Source organism: Canis lupus, chromosome 12, assembly GCF_003254725.2.
Source record: "Canis lupus dingo isolate Sandy chromosome 12, ASM325472v2, whole genome shotgun sequence".
In the NCBI taxonomy this organism is placed as follows: Eukaryota; Metazoa; Chordata; class Mammalia; order Carnivora; family Canidae; genus Canis; species Canis lupus.
Genome location: NC_064254.1, coordinates 68140876 through 68158850, shown reverse-complemented (window position 1 = coordinate 68158850; position 17975 = coordinate 68140876). Strand labels below are relative to the sequence as shown.

General features: G+C 35.6%; 1 protein-coding gene across 5 annotated transcripts in view; it reads left to right on the top strand.

The window, feature by feature from the left end:
- The window catches only part of REV3L (REV3 like, DNA directed polymerase zeta catalytic subunit), a 177297-nt gene that overhangs the window by 87415 nt on the left and 71907 nt on the right, over positions 1 to 17975 (top strand). For all 5 annotated transcript variants that reach the window (XR_007401373.1, XR_003135812.3, XM_025444798.3 and 2 more), the window contains exons 11-14: positions 3008 to 3245; positions 7349 to 7491; positions 8565 to 12732; positions 15914 to 16839. Coding sequence is in view for 3 of the 5 variants with exons in the window: in XM_025444798.3 (XP_025300583.1) it covers positions 3008 to 3245; positions 7349 to 7491; positions 8565 to 12732; positions 15914 to 16839 (5475 nt within the window). In the remaining 2 variants the exon portion in view is untranslated. The remainder of the gene's footprint in view (positions 1 to 3007; positions 3246 to 7348; positions 7492 to 8564; positions 12733 to 15913; positions 16840 to 17975) is intronic.

The following is a 17975-nucleotide window of genomic DNA, read 5'->3' as shown; positions in this document are numbered from 1 at the left end:
TAATGATTTTGTTTCTTTTTTTTGTAAACTATTTCTTCATTTTTATTGTATCAAATGAGAGATAGTATCAAATGTTGTTCTTAGCTCTCTACAATGTCGTCTCTGTTATCTTCATTTTCATTTGAATGGAAAACAGATTGACTGACTAGGAACAATACCAAAATTATTGTATACAGTCCTATATTAAGAACATTTGAGGAATCCCTGGGTGGCTCAGTGGTTTAGCACCTGCCTTCCGCCCAGGGCATGATCCTGGAGTCCCGGGATAGAGTCCTGCATCAAGCTCCCTGCTTGGAGCCTGCTTCTCCCTCTGCCTGTGTCTCTGTCCCTCTCTGTCCCTCTCTCTCTCTCTCTCTCTCTCTCTCTGTCTCTCATGAATAAATAAATAACATCTTTAAAAAAAAAAAATTGAGACAGGAGTAGAAAACTTTTTTCCTTTATAAATGAATGGCAAGTGCAGAAAGCAATGATCCAAAGAAAAAATAAGCAACTGAAAGAAAATGAAGGACATTTGACAAATGACAGAGAAAGCAAATGAATTGAAAAAAAGGCTGAGAGAAACATATCCTTATTTCATTACATTAGGCAAATAGAATGTTTCATCAGTAGATAAATTCCACATTGCCTAAGGTTGCAAAAGTGCAATCTCAGTGTCAAAGACCTGAGAGTCAAATATCTATAATTCATTTGTTAATATTAATCTTAAGATTTTATTTATTCATAAGAGACACAGAGAGAGAGAGGCCAGAGACACAGGCAGAGGGAGAAGCAGGCTCCCTGCAGGGAGAAGCAGGCTCCCTGCAGGGAGCCCGACGTGGGACTCAATCCCAGGACCCCAGAATCATGCCCTGGTCCAAAGGCAGGCCCTAAACCGCTGAGCCACCCAGGCGTCCCTGCTAATATTAATCTTATTTTAAGAATAAAATAGGAAGGCAGCCCCAGTGGCTCAGCGGTTTGGTGCCACCTTCAGCCCAGGGCGTGATCCTGGAGACCCAGGATCGAATCCCACACCGGGCTCCCTGCATGGGGCCTGCTTCTCCCTCTGCCTGTGTCTCTGCTTCTCTCTCTCTCTCTCTCTCTCTCTCTCTCATAAATAAATATTAAAAAAAGAATAAAATAGGAAAAATGAACTGCAGTTTTAGGTTTAAGAAGAGCTCTTTGCCAAAATGGCTCTTTAAGCAAATATCTTTATTTTTGCCTTATATTTGGTAGCATAATGTAAGCAGTTTCTTTAATGTCAATGAGGAAAACCTGAAAATGTTGTGTATTAACTTAAAAAAAAAAAAACCTCTATCTTCATGGTCTTTTTTTTTTTTTTTAAGGTTTATTATTTTAGAGAGAGTGTGTGCACAGGGGGAAAGGAGCAAAGGGAGAGGAAGATAGAGAATCTCAAGCAGACTCCTTGCAGAGTGTGAAGCCCAGTGTGGGGCTTGATCTCCCTACTCCTAGATCATGACTTGAGCTGAAAATAAGAGTAGGATGTTTAACTGACTGAGATCCCCAGGCATAACCCCCCACCTTTTTTTAATAATACCTTTTATTGAGATATTTCACATACCAGAAAATTTACCTTCTAATGTGTACAGTTTAGTGACTTTTTAAAAAAGGTATTTATTTATATGTTTATTTATTTATTTGAGAGAGAGAGAAAGAATGAGTACAAGCAGAGGAAGAACAGAGAGGCAGAGGGAGAATGTTAAGCAGACTCCCTGCTGAGCAGGGAACCTGATGCAGAGCTCAATCCAGGACCCTGAAATCATGACCTGAGCCAAAGGCAGAGACTTAACTGACTGAGCCACCCAGGCACTCCCAGTACATTGATTTTTATCATGTTGACAGATGTTTTGCAACCATTACCACTGTCTAATTCCAGGACATTTTTGTTACCCTAAAAAGCAATCCCATAGCCATTAGCAGTCGCTCCTCATTCTCTCCTCTCAGCTCTTGGCAACCACTGATCTCTTCTCTTTTTTACTGGATTTACCTATTTGGGTCATTTCATATAATTGGAATAATATAACCTCTTGTTTGTGGCTTCTTTCACTTAGCATAATGTTTTCAAGGTTCATCCAAGTGTAGCATGTATCAGTACTTCATTGCTTTTCACCACTGAATAATATTCCATCATATGGATATACCATAGTTCATTTATCCATTCTTCAGATGATGGATATGTGAGTTGTTTACACTTTTTTGGCAATTACAAATGATGTTGCTGTAATTATTCATGTATAGATTTTTATGTGGACATGTTTTTAGCTATTTTGGCTATATACCAAGAGTAGAATTGCTATATCATACGGTAACTATGTTTAACATTTTAACAAACCATCAAACTTTTTTCCAAAGCTGCTGTACCATTTTATAGTCTGACCAGCAATGTAGGAAGGTTCCAGTGTCTTCCATTTTGTTGCCAATACTTAATACTTGTCTTTGATTTGGCAAGTGTAGTGCATATGAAGTAGCATCTCATTGTAGTCTTCAAGGTTTTTTAAGTAAAGCCCTCTTGTGTTTTCAACCATAGGTTTCATTTAGCCATCCTGTGAGCTAAATAAAACTTAAGTGACCATAAAGTGTTCATATGTATTGTTTTTAAGGCACTTCTTCCTTAGCATTAATTCATATATTTATCATGTATTTTAATTTTGTTTTGAACACTGTTGACCCTATTTAGTTTAGTGCCTCCTCAAGCTTAATTGTGCAGTAAGAACTTGGACAGCTTGTTAAAATGCATGTTCCTGGGTCCTAATTTGGAAATTCTGATTCAAGAGATAGAGGATGGGTTCTGGGAATCTTCTTTTAACAAGGACACAAAACCCTCTTAATGCAGAGTCCAAGGATAATCACACTTTGATAAAAGAGCTACATCAACACAAAAGTCTTTACAATAGCTGTATTCTTTCATTATGTGCCAGGATCTGTTAATTTTTTTTTGTTTTGTAATTGATCTGAATTGTTGTATTATTTAGAAAAGTTATGTGTTAGTGATGCTTCACTTGTTTTATAGTGGACAGTAGTCCTGATGAGGCTCTGGTACGTCTTCTTGCTGGTTTGGAAAATGATGGATATCAGGGGGGAAGAAATAGGATGCCATCACCATGTCATTTCTTTGGAAACACTAAAAATCCCCAAAATAGTGATGATGAAGAAAATGAACCACAGATTGAAAAAGAAGAAATGGAGCTTAGTTTGGTGATGTCTCAGAGATGGGACAGCAATATTGAAGAACCTTGTGCCAAAAAGAGGTAACTTTTTAGCTATTTCAGTTACTTTAATCATTTCCTGCTGTAATTATCACTGCTCTTTAATTAGAAATTATTTTTACTATTATTCATAATATAAATACCTTGTAAACTAAATTGTCTTCTTTTAAATCCCTTTAAAGTAGTGCTTTGTTTTTCATATGGCATTAAACTTCATATTCTAAGCAAAATAAGATTTTGCTACACTTAAAAATATTAAATCTAGGTGTTTTTTCCAAGTTTTATTAAAAGATTAAAGTGGTTTTTTTTTTCAAGTTTTATTGAGATGCAATTGACCTACATCACTTTGAGTTTCAGTTGTACAGCATAAAAATTTGACTTCACATACATTATGAAATCATGACCACAAAGAAGTTAACATTCATCATTTCATATAGATAAAATAAAAGAAATGGAGAGAAAAAGGGGAAGAAAATTCTGCTTGTAATGAGAACTCTAAGGATTCCCTCTAACAACTTTCCTTTTTAATCCTACAAGAATGGTAACTATAGTCCTCATCTTGTACATTATATCCATAGTATTTATCTAATAATTGTAAGTTTGTACCTTTTGACCACTTCCTCCAGTTCCCTCTCCCCCTATAAATCTAACTTTTAGAAATTACAGATGTAGTATTAATATATGTGGATAATAAATGGGGCAAAGTAGAAGTGCCTCCTTATACCTGAACCTGAGGAAAAGAATGCCCTTTGAGAGTTAAACTGTTACAGGTTACAGCAACAGTTACAGAGTCAGCTTGAAGACAAGGAATAGCTTTTAGGTCTGATTAGACTGAAGAAATTAAATATTAAAAATAAGAGTCTCAGAAACAGACCCCAGTGTTCTGGTTCATTTCTCAAGCTAAATGAATAAGATGGCTCTGTGTGTAGAAAAAGATTAGGTGTCTGAACCCAAAATAATGAATATACCTCTCCTTTAAACTTATACAGACAGTACTGAAACTTCTGAACTCTTTGTTTGAAATTTTCACCCCCAAAGTCATTTTTAAAGGGTGAAAGAGGTTAATCCATAAATGTGAAATATACATGTGGTATTTGCTCTAGTTTCTCAATACTGCTTAATATAAAAAATAAAGTTTCTTATCCCTTCTTTGTTATCAGGGCATAGATCAGAACCCTTCTATATTTTCATAGTATGCTCCTACAAAGAATTCCAATTTTCATTCTATGAGTGGAGAATTCCAAACCTGCAAAATACTATTTCATACTTATCCTAGGTTCATGTACTCCGTTTCCTTTGCTGTAACAGTGAGAATCATTCAAAGGCTCAGCCCTTGACCTTTGAAGAACTAATGCTACCAGACAGAATCAATGTTTGATTTCCTGATAGATTTGACTCTCAACAATGTCATAAAATGTCTTTAGTCCATATTTCCTATCTGTTAAAAAAAATTAGGTGAAAGACAAAATTTTCGTAGCTTTTCTGTAAGTTTTTTCAATTTTGTAGTGTAAACTTAGTAAGTCTTTCCATGAAATGTACTACTGGAAAATGACTCAACTACATCTACCTATAAAATGGTTTTGTTCTTGTTTCTCTGTTTTAAATTCCCTCCCCTCCCCTCCCCTCCCCCCAACTTCTGGAAGTTTGCAACTTCAGTGTTGTATTTTACTTGCCCCCCTGTGTTCTGTCCTTCCACCCCACGTCCTTCCCAAGGTAATATCCTAGTTTGGGACTTCATTAATCATTTATCTGGAATACTGTGATTCATTTTTTAACTGGTCTCCTTGCCTCCAGTCCTCCTTTATAATAGGGGTAATAATTATGATTATTAAATAAACATTTTATGGGCACTTAGAAAAAGGAAGCAGAGAATATCAGGAACCTTCATTAGTCTCTATATCCTTTTTAAATATTAAGGGAATATTATATTGAGTCTTAATTTCAACCACACATTTAGTAAAGTCTTACATAAGTAACATCCTTGTAGATAAGAATATATACGACAGTTGTGACCAATTAGATGAGTTCACAAGAACTTAAATGACTTTGCATTGCATTTAAAAACAACTTCAGTGCTTGAATGCTATGTATCATGCTAGGTTGGATTGAGATTGTCACAAATATTAGAGATTGGTAATTCATTGGATGACAGAATATAGATTCAAAAATACCTATAAACTAAGTAGGTGATGCCCAATAAAGTATAGAGTCATGTTTAGATTCAGGCAGTCAGCTTTATAAATACAGACTACATAGACCTTCATTCTTGGCTTCACGATTTCTATGGGAACCATGGTTTTAGTTTATTAAGGGCATAATAAGTCTTTAGTGTTGTATGGTTGCCAAAATAGTGAATTTAATTATTGGCTACCAGCTGTACCTAGGATAACACTTATTCTAAAGATTTTGGATTTTATTAATGAAATAATTACAGTATTACTTGCTATATTTAAGTTGCTGTAATAAATTGGATCGCTTGTTTCATATTTAGCAAAGTATTGACTATTTGATATTTCTTTTTGATCTTGTGGCATTTCACTTCTTATTTCCATTAGTTTTTCTCTTTCTTGATTATTTTATTTTGGTATTGTTTCTTTGATTTTACCTTCAATGTATCATTAGCATTTTTTTCTACAGTTTAGATATCTTGTTTAAGCTGTTTATACTTTTATACCTGTATTAAGTAGATATGCATTCAAATATATAAAATTCTTAGAAAGTCACTATCTACTTGTTATCAGTAGTGTCATTTTGTTTAAAATAATAGGCATGGTTTGTCCCATGATTAATTAATGTTTATATGTTTATTGATTAGACCAATTCTGTGAAAACCATGCCCAAGTCAGCCTTGAGAAAACCGAAACATTTCATAAATGCATATTAGAGATTAAAAAATAGAACTATAGGGTCTAAAAAGAGGAGTCTATTAATTGTATTTGGATGTTATATTCTGACCTGAGTACCGTATTTTAAGAATCCTAAGAAAGGACAGGAAAGGGAAAGGAGAGGAAGAAAAGGATCTATGAACACCGTCACTTTTAAAGAACAGGAGGAGGAATAGATGATGTTTAGTCTAATTAGAGAGGAATTATGGAACAAATGATAAATGCCTTCAAATATCTTAGAGTTGTGTGGAAAATAGCATAGACAGGCTACATATAGCAACAAAGGACAAATAATGTGTGGAAGTTGGAAAGTTTTGTGTAATAAAGGAAGAAAATCACTAATAATTAACAGTGGAGGAGATTAACCTATGAGACAGCAAGCCTTTTGCACTGAGAATGTAAAAGTAGAGATTTTGTTATTTGTTAAAAATAAGATTTTTGCATTGAGTAGAAAGGTGGACTAGATGACCTCTAATAATTCTTTTGGGACAAATTGTGATTTTGTAAAGGCTAAATGGAGAAACTGTTGTATGTATAATTAAGGGACATTTTCAAGTTTTTGAGATGAAAGAGAGAAAAACCTAGGTATGGATAGAAAGTTAAGTGCGCCCATCCAGATAGAAAGGAAAGTATCAGGCTAGGACCTAGTGAAAAAATTTAAATTGATAAGAGATGAAACCTGAAGAGAGTATCTATCTGGACTTCACAGTGCATCTGAATTCCTTAGGAACCCGCTCATAGCCACTGCTGGGGTTGACTCAACACTTGTACCACTTCCTAGCCCCTCTCTGATCCCCGTATTCTCTTTCAGCCTGACCTAAGTACCCACTTGCTTACCTCTTTGTTTTTTTCCAGTCACAGTGTAGAGATAGTATATTTGTGGACACCTCTTAAAAATATACGGGGATGCCACCTTTTTAGAAGTTATTGGGATCTCACCCAAGCTATTATATGTCTATATCTAATGATAGGATGAAGGGGAGACTATAAGGAAGAACATGATTAGGTACAATAATCCAGGATATTGTGTAGTTTTGGATACAGGAATGATGGTATCTTCTAGGTCACATGAAAAGAATTCTAAGTCTGTCTGCAATAACTTTTTATAGGACATGATACTAAAGCAAAATAAATCTGCTTTTCTTTTGAAAATTATAATTTTCAGATCTTTTCAATTTTACTATTATAACCTCAAATTAGGCAAAATTTTTAATCTTTTTTCTATGATCATAATCACTAGTGAATCTTAATATTCTCTAGATCACTGTGTAGAAATACCCGTAGAAGCTCAACTGAAGAAGATGATTCATCCTCAGAAGAAGAAATGGAATGGAGTAATAACAGTTTGCTTCTGGCCAATCTTTCTATACCTCAGTTAGATGGAACTGCAGATGAAAATAGTGGTAAGTAAACTAATATACTGAGGGCATTTCTTGATTTAGTGATTAAAAATGTATTTGATTTTAAAACTGTAATCACATTTATAAAATTGGCTAAGTGTGAGGCTCTGATAATACTATTACATTTTATCTTTCTCCAAGATTTTATTTTTTTAAAGAATGTGGATATATGATTATTTCTCATTTCTAAGAGGATAACATTTGTAAATCACTGATTTAAAACTTCATAAACTTTAAATAGTTTATCATGTTAATGTTTAAGTAGCATAAGAAACTAAGAAATAGGCTCAAATGTTAACTAACTGGAATTTAAATAAAAAGTTGAAAAAATGCTCAGCTTATTTGAAGTGATAATACAAAGAAGCATATTTTATGAAAATTTTTCAAGCTGATAGTATTTTTCCCTGTTCCTCACAAAGACACTGAATATTAATACAATTTCTTTTTTTTAATTTTTATTTATTTATGATAGTCACAGAAAGAGAGAGGCAGAGACACAGGCAAAGGGAGAAGCAGGCTCCATGCACCGGGAGCCTGATGTGGGATTCGATCCAGGGTCTCCAGGATCGCGCCCTGGGCCAAAGGCAGGCGCCAAACCACTGCGCCACCCAGGGATCCCCACAATTTATTTCTTTTTTAAAAATATTTTTTGTTTTGAGAGAGAGAGCATGAGCAGGAGGAGAGGGGCAAGAGGAGGAGAGAAAGAGAATCTCAAGCAGGCTCCACACTCCATGCAGAGCTTGATGCAGGGCTCCATCCCAGGACCCTAAGATTATGACCTGAGCTGAAATCAAGAGTCAGATGCTCAACCAACTGAGCCACCCAGGCACCCCTAATATAATTTATTTCTGATCAAAGGAATATGTAATTAAAATAATGAGTAATAATCAAGTGTAACTGACTCTTGACTATTTTAGATTGAGTTACTATGTTAATGATAGGAGTGACCTTTTTGTTGAGATAACCATTTTAAATATAGAAACTTAATTTCATACAGTTTCATTCATGTGATAGTTGGGAAAATATTTTAAAAATTAAAAGTACATAAGTGAAATAAATTCTTTTCCCCATTTCAGACAATCCATTGAACAACGAAAATTCTAGGACCCACTCTTCTGTGATTGCAACGAGCAAGCTATCAGTAAAACCTTCCATCTTTCACAAAGATGCTGCTACATTAGAACCCCCATCTTCTGCTAAGATTACCTTTCAGTGTAAACACACAAGTGCCCTTTCTTCCCATGTTTTGAACAAGGAAGATTTAATTGAAGACCTTCCACAGCCAAACAACATAGAAAAATGTATAGATCATTCAGTTGCTTCTTTTACGAATGAAAGCACTTACTCTATGAAATACCCTGGATCTTTGAGCAGTTCTGTCCATTCAGAAAACTCTCATAAAGAAAGTAGTAAGAAAGATATCCTCCCAGTATCTTCCTGTGAAAGTAGTATTTTTGATTACGAAGAAGATATTCCATCTGTTCCAAGACAAGTACCAAGTAGAAAGTATACGAATATTAGAAAAATTGATAAGGATACCCCTTTTATACACATGAACCGTCATAGTAGTGAAAATACATTGGGCAAAAATTCTTTCAACTTTTCTGACCTAAGTCATCCAAAAAATAAATTACCCTCTGAAGGAAATGAAAAAGGAAACAGCACAGCTCTGAATAGTTTATTCCCTTCATCATTAACTGAAAATTGTGAATTGCTATCATGCTCAGGAGAGAATAGAACTATGGTACATTCTCTTGATAGCATTGCTGATGAAAGTGGGCTAAATAAACTTAAAATTAGATATGAAGAGTTTCAGGAACATAAAACAGAAAAGCCAAGCCTCAGCCAGCAAGCAGCACATTATATGTTTTTTCCCAGTGTTGTTCTATCTAACTGTCTGAGTAGACCACAGAAACTCTCTCCTGTCACATACAAACTACAACCCAGCAGTAAACAGTCCCGGTTAAAAATTAATAAAAAGAAGCTTATAGGTCATCAAGAGACTTCTACCAAAACTAGTGAGACTGTATCCACAAAAGATAATTGTATACAAAATAATCCTTGTAATAGTAATCCTGAGAAGGATAATGTATTGGCCAGTGATTTAATTAAAGTCACCCGCGGAGCTTTTGAAAATAAAACACCCATAGACAGTTTTATAGACTGTCACTTTGGAGATGGAACCTTAGAAACTGAGCAGTCCTTTGGATTGTATGGAAATAAATATACACTTAGAGCCAAACGCAAGGTAAATTATGAGACTGAAGATAGTGAATCAAGTTTTGTAACACACAACTCAAAAATTAGCCTACCTCATTCCATGGAAATTGGTGAAAGTTTAGATGGAACTCTCAAATCTCGAAAACGAAGAAAAATGTCTAAAAAGCTACCCCCTGTCATCATAAAGTATATTATTATTAACAGATTTAGAGGGAGAAAAAATATGCTTGTGAAGCTAGGAAAAATAGACTCTAAAGAAAAACAAGTTATATTGACAGAGGAAAAAATGGAACTGTATAAGAAGCTTGCACCTTTGAAGGATTTTTGGCCAAAAGTTCCTGACTCTCCTGCAACCAAATATCCCATTTATCCACTAACACCAAAGAAAAGTCACAGAAGAAAATCAAAACATAAGTCTGCTAAGAAAAAAACTGGTAAGCAACAAAGGACAAATAGTGAAAATATTAAAAGAACTTTGTCTTTTAGGCGAAAACGATCACATGCTATCCTGTCTCCTCCCTCACCATCTTACAACGCTGAAACCGAAGACTGTGACTTGAATTATAGTGATGTTATGTCTAAACTAGGTTTTCTTTCTGAAAGAAGCACAAGTCCCATAAATTCTTCTCCCCCTCGCTGCTGGTCTCCCACAGATCCAAGAGCTGAAGAAATGATGGCTGCTGTAGATAAAGAAACAATGCTTTTTAAGGGTCCTAATGCATGTATTAACAAGACTGCTAATTCTCGTGTGGAAAAAAATAGTCGAGCAAGAGCGCAGGTTAAGAAATCGAAAACTAAACTTGTTAATCCCTCTGTAGTTACTAAGAAAAGGAACAAACGAAATCAGACAAATAAAGTAGGAGATGATGGAAAAAAGAAACCGAGAGCAAAACAGAAACAAAAAACAAATGAGAAAGGTATGTCAAGAAAGCATATAACAATTAAAGATGAAAAAATAAAATCTCAGCCTGGTGCTGAAGTTAAGTTTGTGCTGAAACATCAGAATGTGTCTGAGACCTCAAATAGTTCTGGAGGCTCTCAACTACTTTTCAAACAGAAAGATGTGTCACTAATGGGCTCTACTATAGATCATCCCCTTTCTGCTCCCCTGCCCACTGGAATTCATGCACAACAGAATTTGTCTGGCTGCTTTTCTTCTTTTTTAGAAAGCAAGAAGCCTGTAGATTTGCAAACATTCCCCAGCTCACGGGATGATTTGCATTCATCAGTTGTTTGTAGTTCTTTGGGACCTGGAATCTCAAAAATTAATGTTCAGAGGTCTCATAATCAAAGTGCTATGTTTACTCTAAAGGAATCAACCTTGATTCAAAAAAATATATTTGATCTTTCCAACCACTTGTCTCAGGTAGCACAGAATACACAGATATCTTCGGGTATAACATCTCCAAAGACAGAAGAGAATGCAAATACACAAAAAAACTATTTGTCATCTATCGGAAAGTTAAATGAATATCGTAATTCTTTAGAATCAAAGCCAGACCAGGCATATGCCCCTAATTTTTTGCATTGCAAAGACAGTCAGCAGCAGATTGTGTGCGGGTCAGAACAGTCAAAGCACAACGAAACTTGTTCTCCAGGAAATGCAGCTGCAGAGGAAAGCCAAATGCCTAATAATTGCTTTGTAACTTCCTTAAGAAGTCCAATCAAACAAATAGCATGGGAGCAAAAACAAAGGGGCTTTATTTTAGATATGTCAAATTTTAAACCTGAAAGGGTAAAACAGAGGTCGTTGTCAGAAGCAATTTCACAAACCAAAGCACTTTCTCAGTGTAAAAGTCGAAATGTGTCAACACCTTCAGCATTTGGTGAAGGCCAGTCTGGACTGGCAGTTCTAAAAGAATTGTTACAGAAAAGACAGCAGAAAGCACAAAATGCAAATATTATGCAAGACCCATTATCTAATAAACATCAACCAAACAAAAATATTTCTGGTTCCCTCGAGCAAAACAAAACAGTTAAAAGAACACGATCAGTAACATCTTCAAGAAAACCTCGAACTCCAAGAAGTACGAAACCTAAAGAAAAAATTCCCAAACTTATTAAAGTAGACTCTCTAAATTTACAAAACTCTGTCCAGTTGGATAATTCTCTATCAGATGATAGTCCCATCTTTTTTTCAGATCCAGGTTTTGAGAGTTGTTATTCACTTGAAGATAGCTTGTCTCCTGAACATAATTATAATTTTGATATTAATACAATAGGTCAAACTGGATTTTGTAGTTTTTATTCTGGAAGTCAGTTTGTCCCAGCTGATCAGAATTTGCCTCAGAAGTTCCTAAGTGATGCAGTTCAGGATCTTTTCCCAGGACAAGCTATAGAAAAAAATGAGTTTTTAAGTCATGATAACCAGAAGTGTGATGAAGACAAACATCATGCCTCCGACTCAACCTCGTGGATTAGATCTAGTACTTTAAGTCCTGAACTATTTGAGAAATCATCCATAGATAACAATGAGAATCATCGCCATAACCAGTGGAAAAGTAGCTTTCATCCTCTAACAACTCGCTCTAATTCAATAATGGATTCTTTCTGTGTCCAGCAGGCAGAGGATTGTCTAAATGAAAAGTCCAGATTGAATAGGAGTTCAGTAAGCAAAGAAGTGTTTCTTAGCCTCTCACAGCCAGGTACTTCAGACTGGATTCAAGGTCATACCAGAAAAGAGATGCAACAGTCTCTTGACTCAGTCAATACCTCTTTTACTACAATACTATCGTCCCCTGATGGTGAACTTGTGGATGCAGCCTCTGAAGATTTAGAATTGTATGTGTCCAGAAACAATGATATGTTAACACCAACTCCTGATAGCTCCCCAAGGTCTACCAGCTCTCCCTCACAATCTAAAAACGGCAGTTTCACCCCTCGAACTGCTCACATTCTGAAACCACTTATGTCCCCACCAAGTAGGGAAGAAATTATGGCAACTTTGTTGGATCATGACCTCTCAGAAACTATTTACCAGGAACCATTTTGCAGTAATCCTTCAGATGTACCAGAAAAGCCCAGGTAATCAGAATTATTTTTTCCTTTGAGTCACTCTGAATAACTATAATGAATGTAACACTGGTACCCAACTGCTAGTTTTCTGGCTGTAATAGACTGTATTTATAGGTAAATTGTTGTAAAAGCTGTTCATAATTACGGACTTTTGGGAAAATTCACAAACTAGCTGGATGGTGAGAACTTTAAGTTGATGAGTGTTGGTCTTAGTCTACTCTTAACACTGTGTCAGCATTAAGGATGAGAGATGCAGGTGCTCACTGTGACATGATGCCAGATTAAGAAGGATGTCCTAATACTTGAAAAGTACATTTATTGTTTTTAAAATGATATTTGTTTCTAAAATTGTAAACTTTTACGGTTTTCAAAAGAACTTGATTTTTTAAACATGTTTGAAAATGAGCATACATGTTTTAAGTACTTCTATGCTATATCTCTAAATGAAGATTATTTTAAATTTGTATTAGAATACATCACTTTCTATTCATGTTGCCACATCTTCAATCATATTGTTACTATTATTTTGTAGAATTATTAGGGATGCAAGATGGACTTCACTTCCCCTTATCTCTCCTTTTTTTTTTTTTAAAGAATCTTTTCAGAGAGGCAACAGACAGATGCATACACACACACACGCACACACACGCACACACAGCCAATAGCAAAATGCAAAGGCATCAGTTCTGGTTTATTTATAAACCAGTAGTTAAGTAGGTGTTCTGTACCTCTTGCATCACCAAGGTAAAACGTAACTGATAGGAACTAAGTTAGGGAACATGACTTAATCCAGGTCGTTTAAGTGATGATTTTTGTTCCTGCCCCCCTGTGTCTGTGATCTCATTTACCTAACCAGTTGCAAGGATAGGGCAATTCATTTCAGCCATCCAGTCAGAAGCAGAGGAGGCCGACTTAACTTAGTCTAAATGATGGAAGAGATATGAAGAGACAGCTAAAGCAAGAAACCATACGATGTGTGTACACTACCCTTCAGCAGCACCATGTTCCTGATCCTAGTAAAAAAGACACAGTGAATGCCAGGTTTTTACCCAGCAGATCAGCAGTAATTCTTGTAGGAGTCTGCTTAAGAAGGGGTTGAGAAAAAGTGATCAGGAAATATAGGGTAGAAGTTTCCTCCTCTAAAAACTTGAAGACAATTTCCTCCCTGCCCTTCCTAATACACAGTTTTACAGTTTTGTTTTATTTTGTTTAGTACCTATATGTGATCTTTTAACACAAATTGGACTCTTTCTCTTTATTTAACTCCAGGTTGTATGAATGTCTATTCCTTAGACATTAATTTCCATTATTTGGGGGGTTTTGGCTTTATCAGTAGTGCTTATGGTATATTTTTTAATTGAACTATTTTTTCTGCCTTGGCCTTACACATCTAATTTTTAATTCTCTGTTAACTTGCCATGTGTTAGTCATTAACTGTGTTGCTGTTAGTTATTGTCCAACTTTGAGACTGTTCCTGCAGCTGAAATAAAAGGATGATAGTCATTATTTTTGAAAAACAGTTTTTCATACAAGACTATTTAATCAGTACAGTAAATTTAGGAGCTATAAAAGAATAAAAATCATGCCATTTCTCTACTTAACAACAACTGCTCTTAATATTTTAATGTGTTTTTTAATTTTTTTAAGTGTATAGTTTTTATTTTGTGATCTTACTACAGTAATAGTATTTTATGTAGATTTTTTCACTTATTATGTATGAGTTTAATGAATGAGTTTAATGAATGAATAACTAAATGTATGAGTTTCTTGAAACATTTTAATGACTACATAACAATCATATGTATATATTATTGGACAAAGTTTGTTCCCTATTCTGCCACAATAGATAATTATGTGATTATTGTTTTCTTTATGAAACATTTCTTGTATTTTGGCAGTTTTTCCATATAGCCTTAGGAGTAGGATTACTAAAAAATTTAAGGCACTTGATATATATTATGATATGAGTTATAGCAATTACCACGCTGCTGACAAAATTTGAGAGAGCTAAATTTACCACACCTCACCAATCTTTGTTATTTTTTACTTCATTATGATCTCTGTATAATTGATATTAGAGTTGGCTGTGTCCCATAACATGTACTCATTTTCTTTAGTAACGATAATTCTGCTTCTAATTTTTCATATAGGTGGAAGGTAGGTGCAGGAAAGGTGCTAGATTTTACTTACGGAGTTAGCTAATAAAGACCAAAGTCTTGCCACGTAAAGGGGAAAAGGAACTGTGGCAACCCTTCATTCAGCTCCAAATCAGAAAACGTGAATCTAGTTCATTGAGTTTTATGTACAGAATGACGAGGATGTTTGGAAAAAACATGCCCTAGGAGAAGTAATTGAAAAAAACTAAGAACTCATCTTTATATCCATGAAAGAGGTACCATAAGGAAAAAGAAGTAGACTTCTCTTGCTACAGGAGACAGAAATCGTGCCAGTGGATATATGTTAGAGAAAGAGGTTTAGTTTGATACTTAATAACTATTGAAAACTAAACCAGGCTACCTTTTAATAGTGGTTCCCCAGGTACACATACATTATCAACATTTATGCTATGTATTTCATGGGCTCTCCCAACTTAAAGTTCTTATGTTAGTGTTAAACCTTACCACGTAAAGGGGAGAAAGAATTAAGGTAATTTATCTTAATTGTGTGTGATTTTTTTTTTTTAATGTTTGAGGGGAGAAGGGGGAGTACAAAGATATTTTTGAACTGACTGATTTTTATTAGACTCCTGTAGCTATAGAGAATGTTTAGAGAGGCTATAGATAAAATAAATGCAGGGATGTAATTTCTAATGATAAATTTTTCCATTGTTTTTATTCATATGTGGTGACGGTGGAAAGTTGAGTAGAGGAAAAGAATGTGATCAGTTTGTGCCATCTTGAAGAAGAGAAGGCCTCATGGGGAATTTAAAACAAAAAATACCTTTTCCCTGGTATTGATGATTCCCTCTAAAGGAAATTAATCAGTAGCATATAGCTGTGACAAAAAACATATTAAGACTAAAGAGAGTTTACCTGCATAAAACACATAGGGAAAGGGAATAGAGAGGGAAGAAATGGGCATTTTTAAGAATCCAAAAGCGACTTTAAGAAAATCTCTGGGATAGGGAGCTAAATATTTTGGTAATTGTTCTTTGAGACAAAACAGTTGTTCTAAAATATGTTGTTTATAGGGAGATCGGTGGACGGCTTCTCATGGTAGAGACTCGACTTCCAAATGATCTGGCTGAGTTTGAGGGAGACTTTTCCTTGGAAGGACTTCGTCTGTGGAAAACAGCATTCTCAGCAATGACTCAGAATCCAAGACCAGGGTCACCCCTTCGCAATGGCCAGGCAGTGGTCAATAAAGGGTCAAGTAATAGCTCTAAAATGGCTGAAGATAAAAAAATTGTGATTATGCCTTGCAAATGTGCCCCAAGTCGACAACTGGTTCAAGCATGGCTTCAAGCCAAAGAAGAATACGAACGTTCCAAGAAACTGTCTAAAAATGAGCCAACTGGAGTTGTAAAATCTGCTGAGAACTTCAGCTCTTCAGTTAACCCAGATGACAAACCTGTAGTGCCTCCAAAAATGAGTACAACTCCACATATACTCCCCACTACAGCACATACCAAGGAAGATGTTGATAACTCTCAGTTTGCTTTACAAGCCGTAACCACAGGATGTAGTCAAACTGTAAGTGAAAGTCAGACACTGCCACCAGTTGCTTCTGCAGATGATCCTGAAAAAGGTGAAGATGATGATGATGATGATAATGACGACTATTATGTTAGTTATAGCTCCCCTGATTCTCCAGTAATTCCACCTTGGCAACAAGCAACATCCCCAGATTCCAAAATATTAAATGGAGATGAGAGACCCATATCACCAGTAAAGGAACTGCATTCCCTGAATATTGAGAACTTCTTAAAACCAGTAAAAGATGGTATACAGAAAAGTCCAAGCAGTGAGCCACTAGAGCCTCTAGTGATATCTCCAATTAATGTTAGGGCAAGAACTGGAATATGTGAATCACTTTGCCTTCATAGTACACCAATTGTCCAGAGGAAATTTCTGGAAAGGCTTCCTGAAGCAAGTAGCCTGAGCCCTTTATCAACAGGTGAGTTTACAAATAATAGGAAAGCTTCAAAATTCTTTTTCAAAGATTAGAAATGAAAACATTAGACCATGTAATGAAAATCAGAGTTTTTTTTAAATGAAATTTTAACTCCACTAATGAGAAGTTGTTATTATTTGGTCATATCTTGTAAAGTCATCAGTTATCACATGGAAACTTTTTAAATCTTTCTGCTTTGAAATCTATTTATCTATGCTTCCCTCCTATCTTCTTGCCTTCTGGGTAAAAAAAAAAAAAACTCTCAGAAACCTTACTTTTTCTCAACTTGAATTTTCCAACTTGCTTTAATACATACCCAAGTCTCTCCCACCCTTTAAGATATAAAGAAAACCAAAACCTGCTTTGACCTTATATCTGCAGCTTCTGCTCTTTATCTTCCTCTTCAAAGCCAGATACCTTAAAGATTTCTGTAATTTGACAACTCCATTTCTTTACCTCCTACTTATTTCTCAGCCCACTCAGCACTGGATTCTGCCACGATCATTCCACTAGTATGGCTCTTGTAAAAATTTTCAGTAAGTTTCATGTAACTAAAGCCAGTGTATATTTGTTGGTGTTCCCATCACATGCCCTCTTTAAACAGCCATTTCTGTCAACCATACCTTTCTTCTTGGAGCTTCTCCCCTTGGCTTTTCTCTTACTCCTGGATTTCTGCTTGCTTGCTTTCCTTTGAAGCCTTATTCTCTCCATAAATGAATGAATTCCTGTCCACAGGATTACTACAGATAACTCACAAATTTAAATTTCTAGCTCAGAAGAACCTCTAATCTAGCTGTCTATTTGGCATTTCTACTTGAATGCTCAAAGGCACCACAAGGTCAATATTTTCTTCTTTCTTTTTTTCCCCCCCCTTGGGTGGGCAGGGGAGGAAAAGAGAGAATCCGGAATCTGAAACAGGCTCCACACCCAGTAAGGAGCCCAGTGGCAGGGCTCAATCCTAAGACCCTGAGATCATAACCTGAGCCGAAATCAAATCGGATGTCAACTGACTGAGCCATTCAATCCCATAAATGTGGATTATGAGGATACAAATACATTAACTGATTACTGGCAAAATCAGAACAATCCAATGACGGCAGAGCTTAATATTTTTAAAACTCCATTCACAATCTCACAGC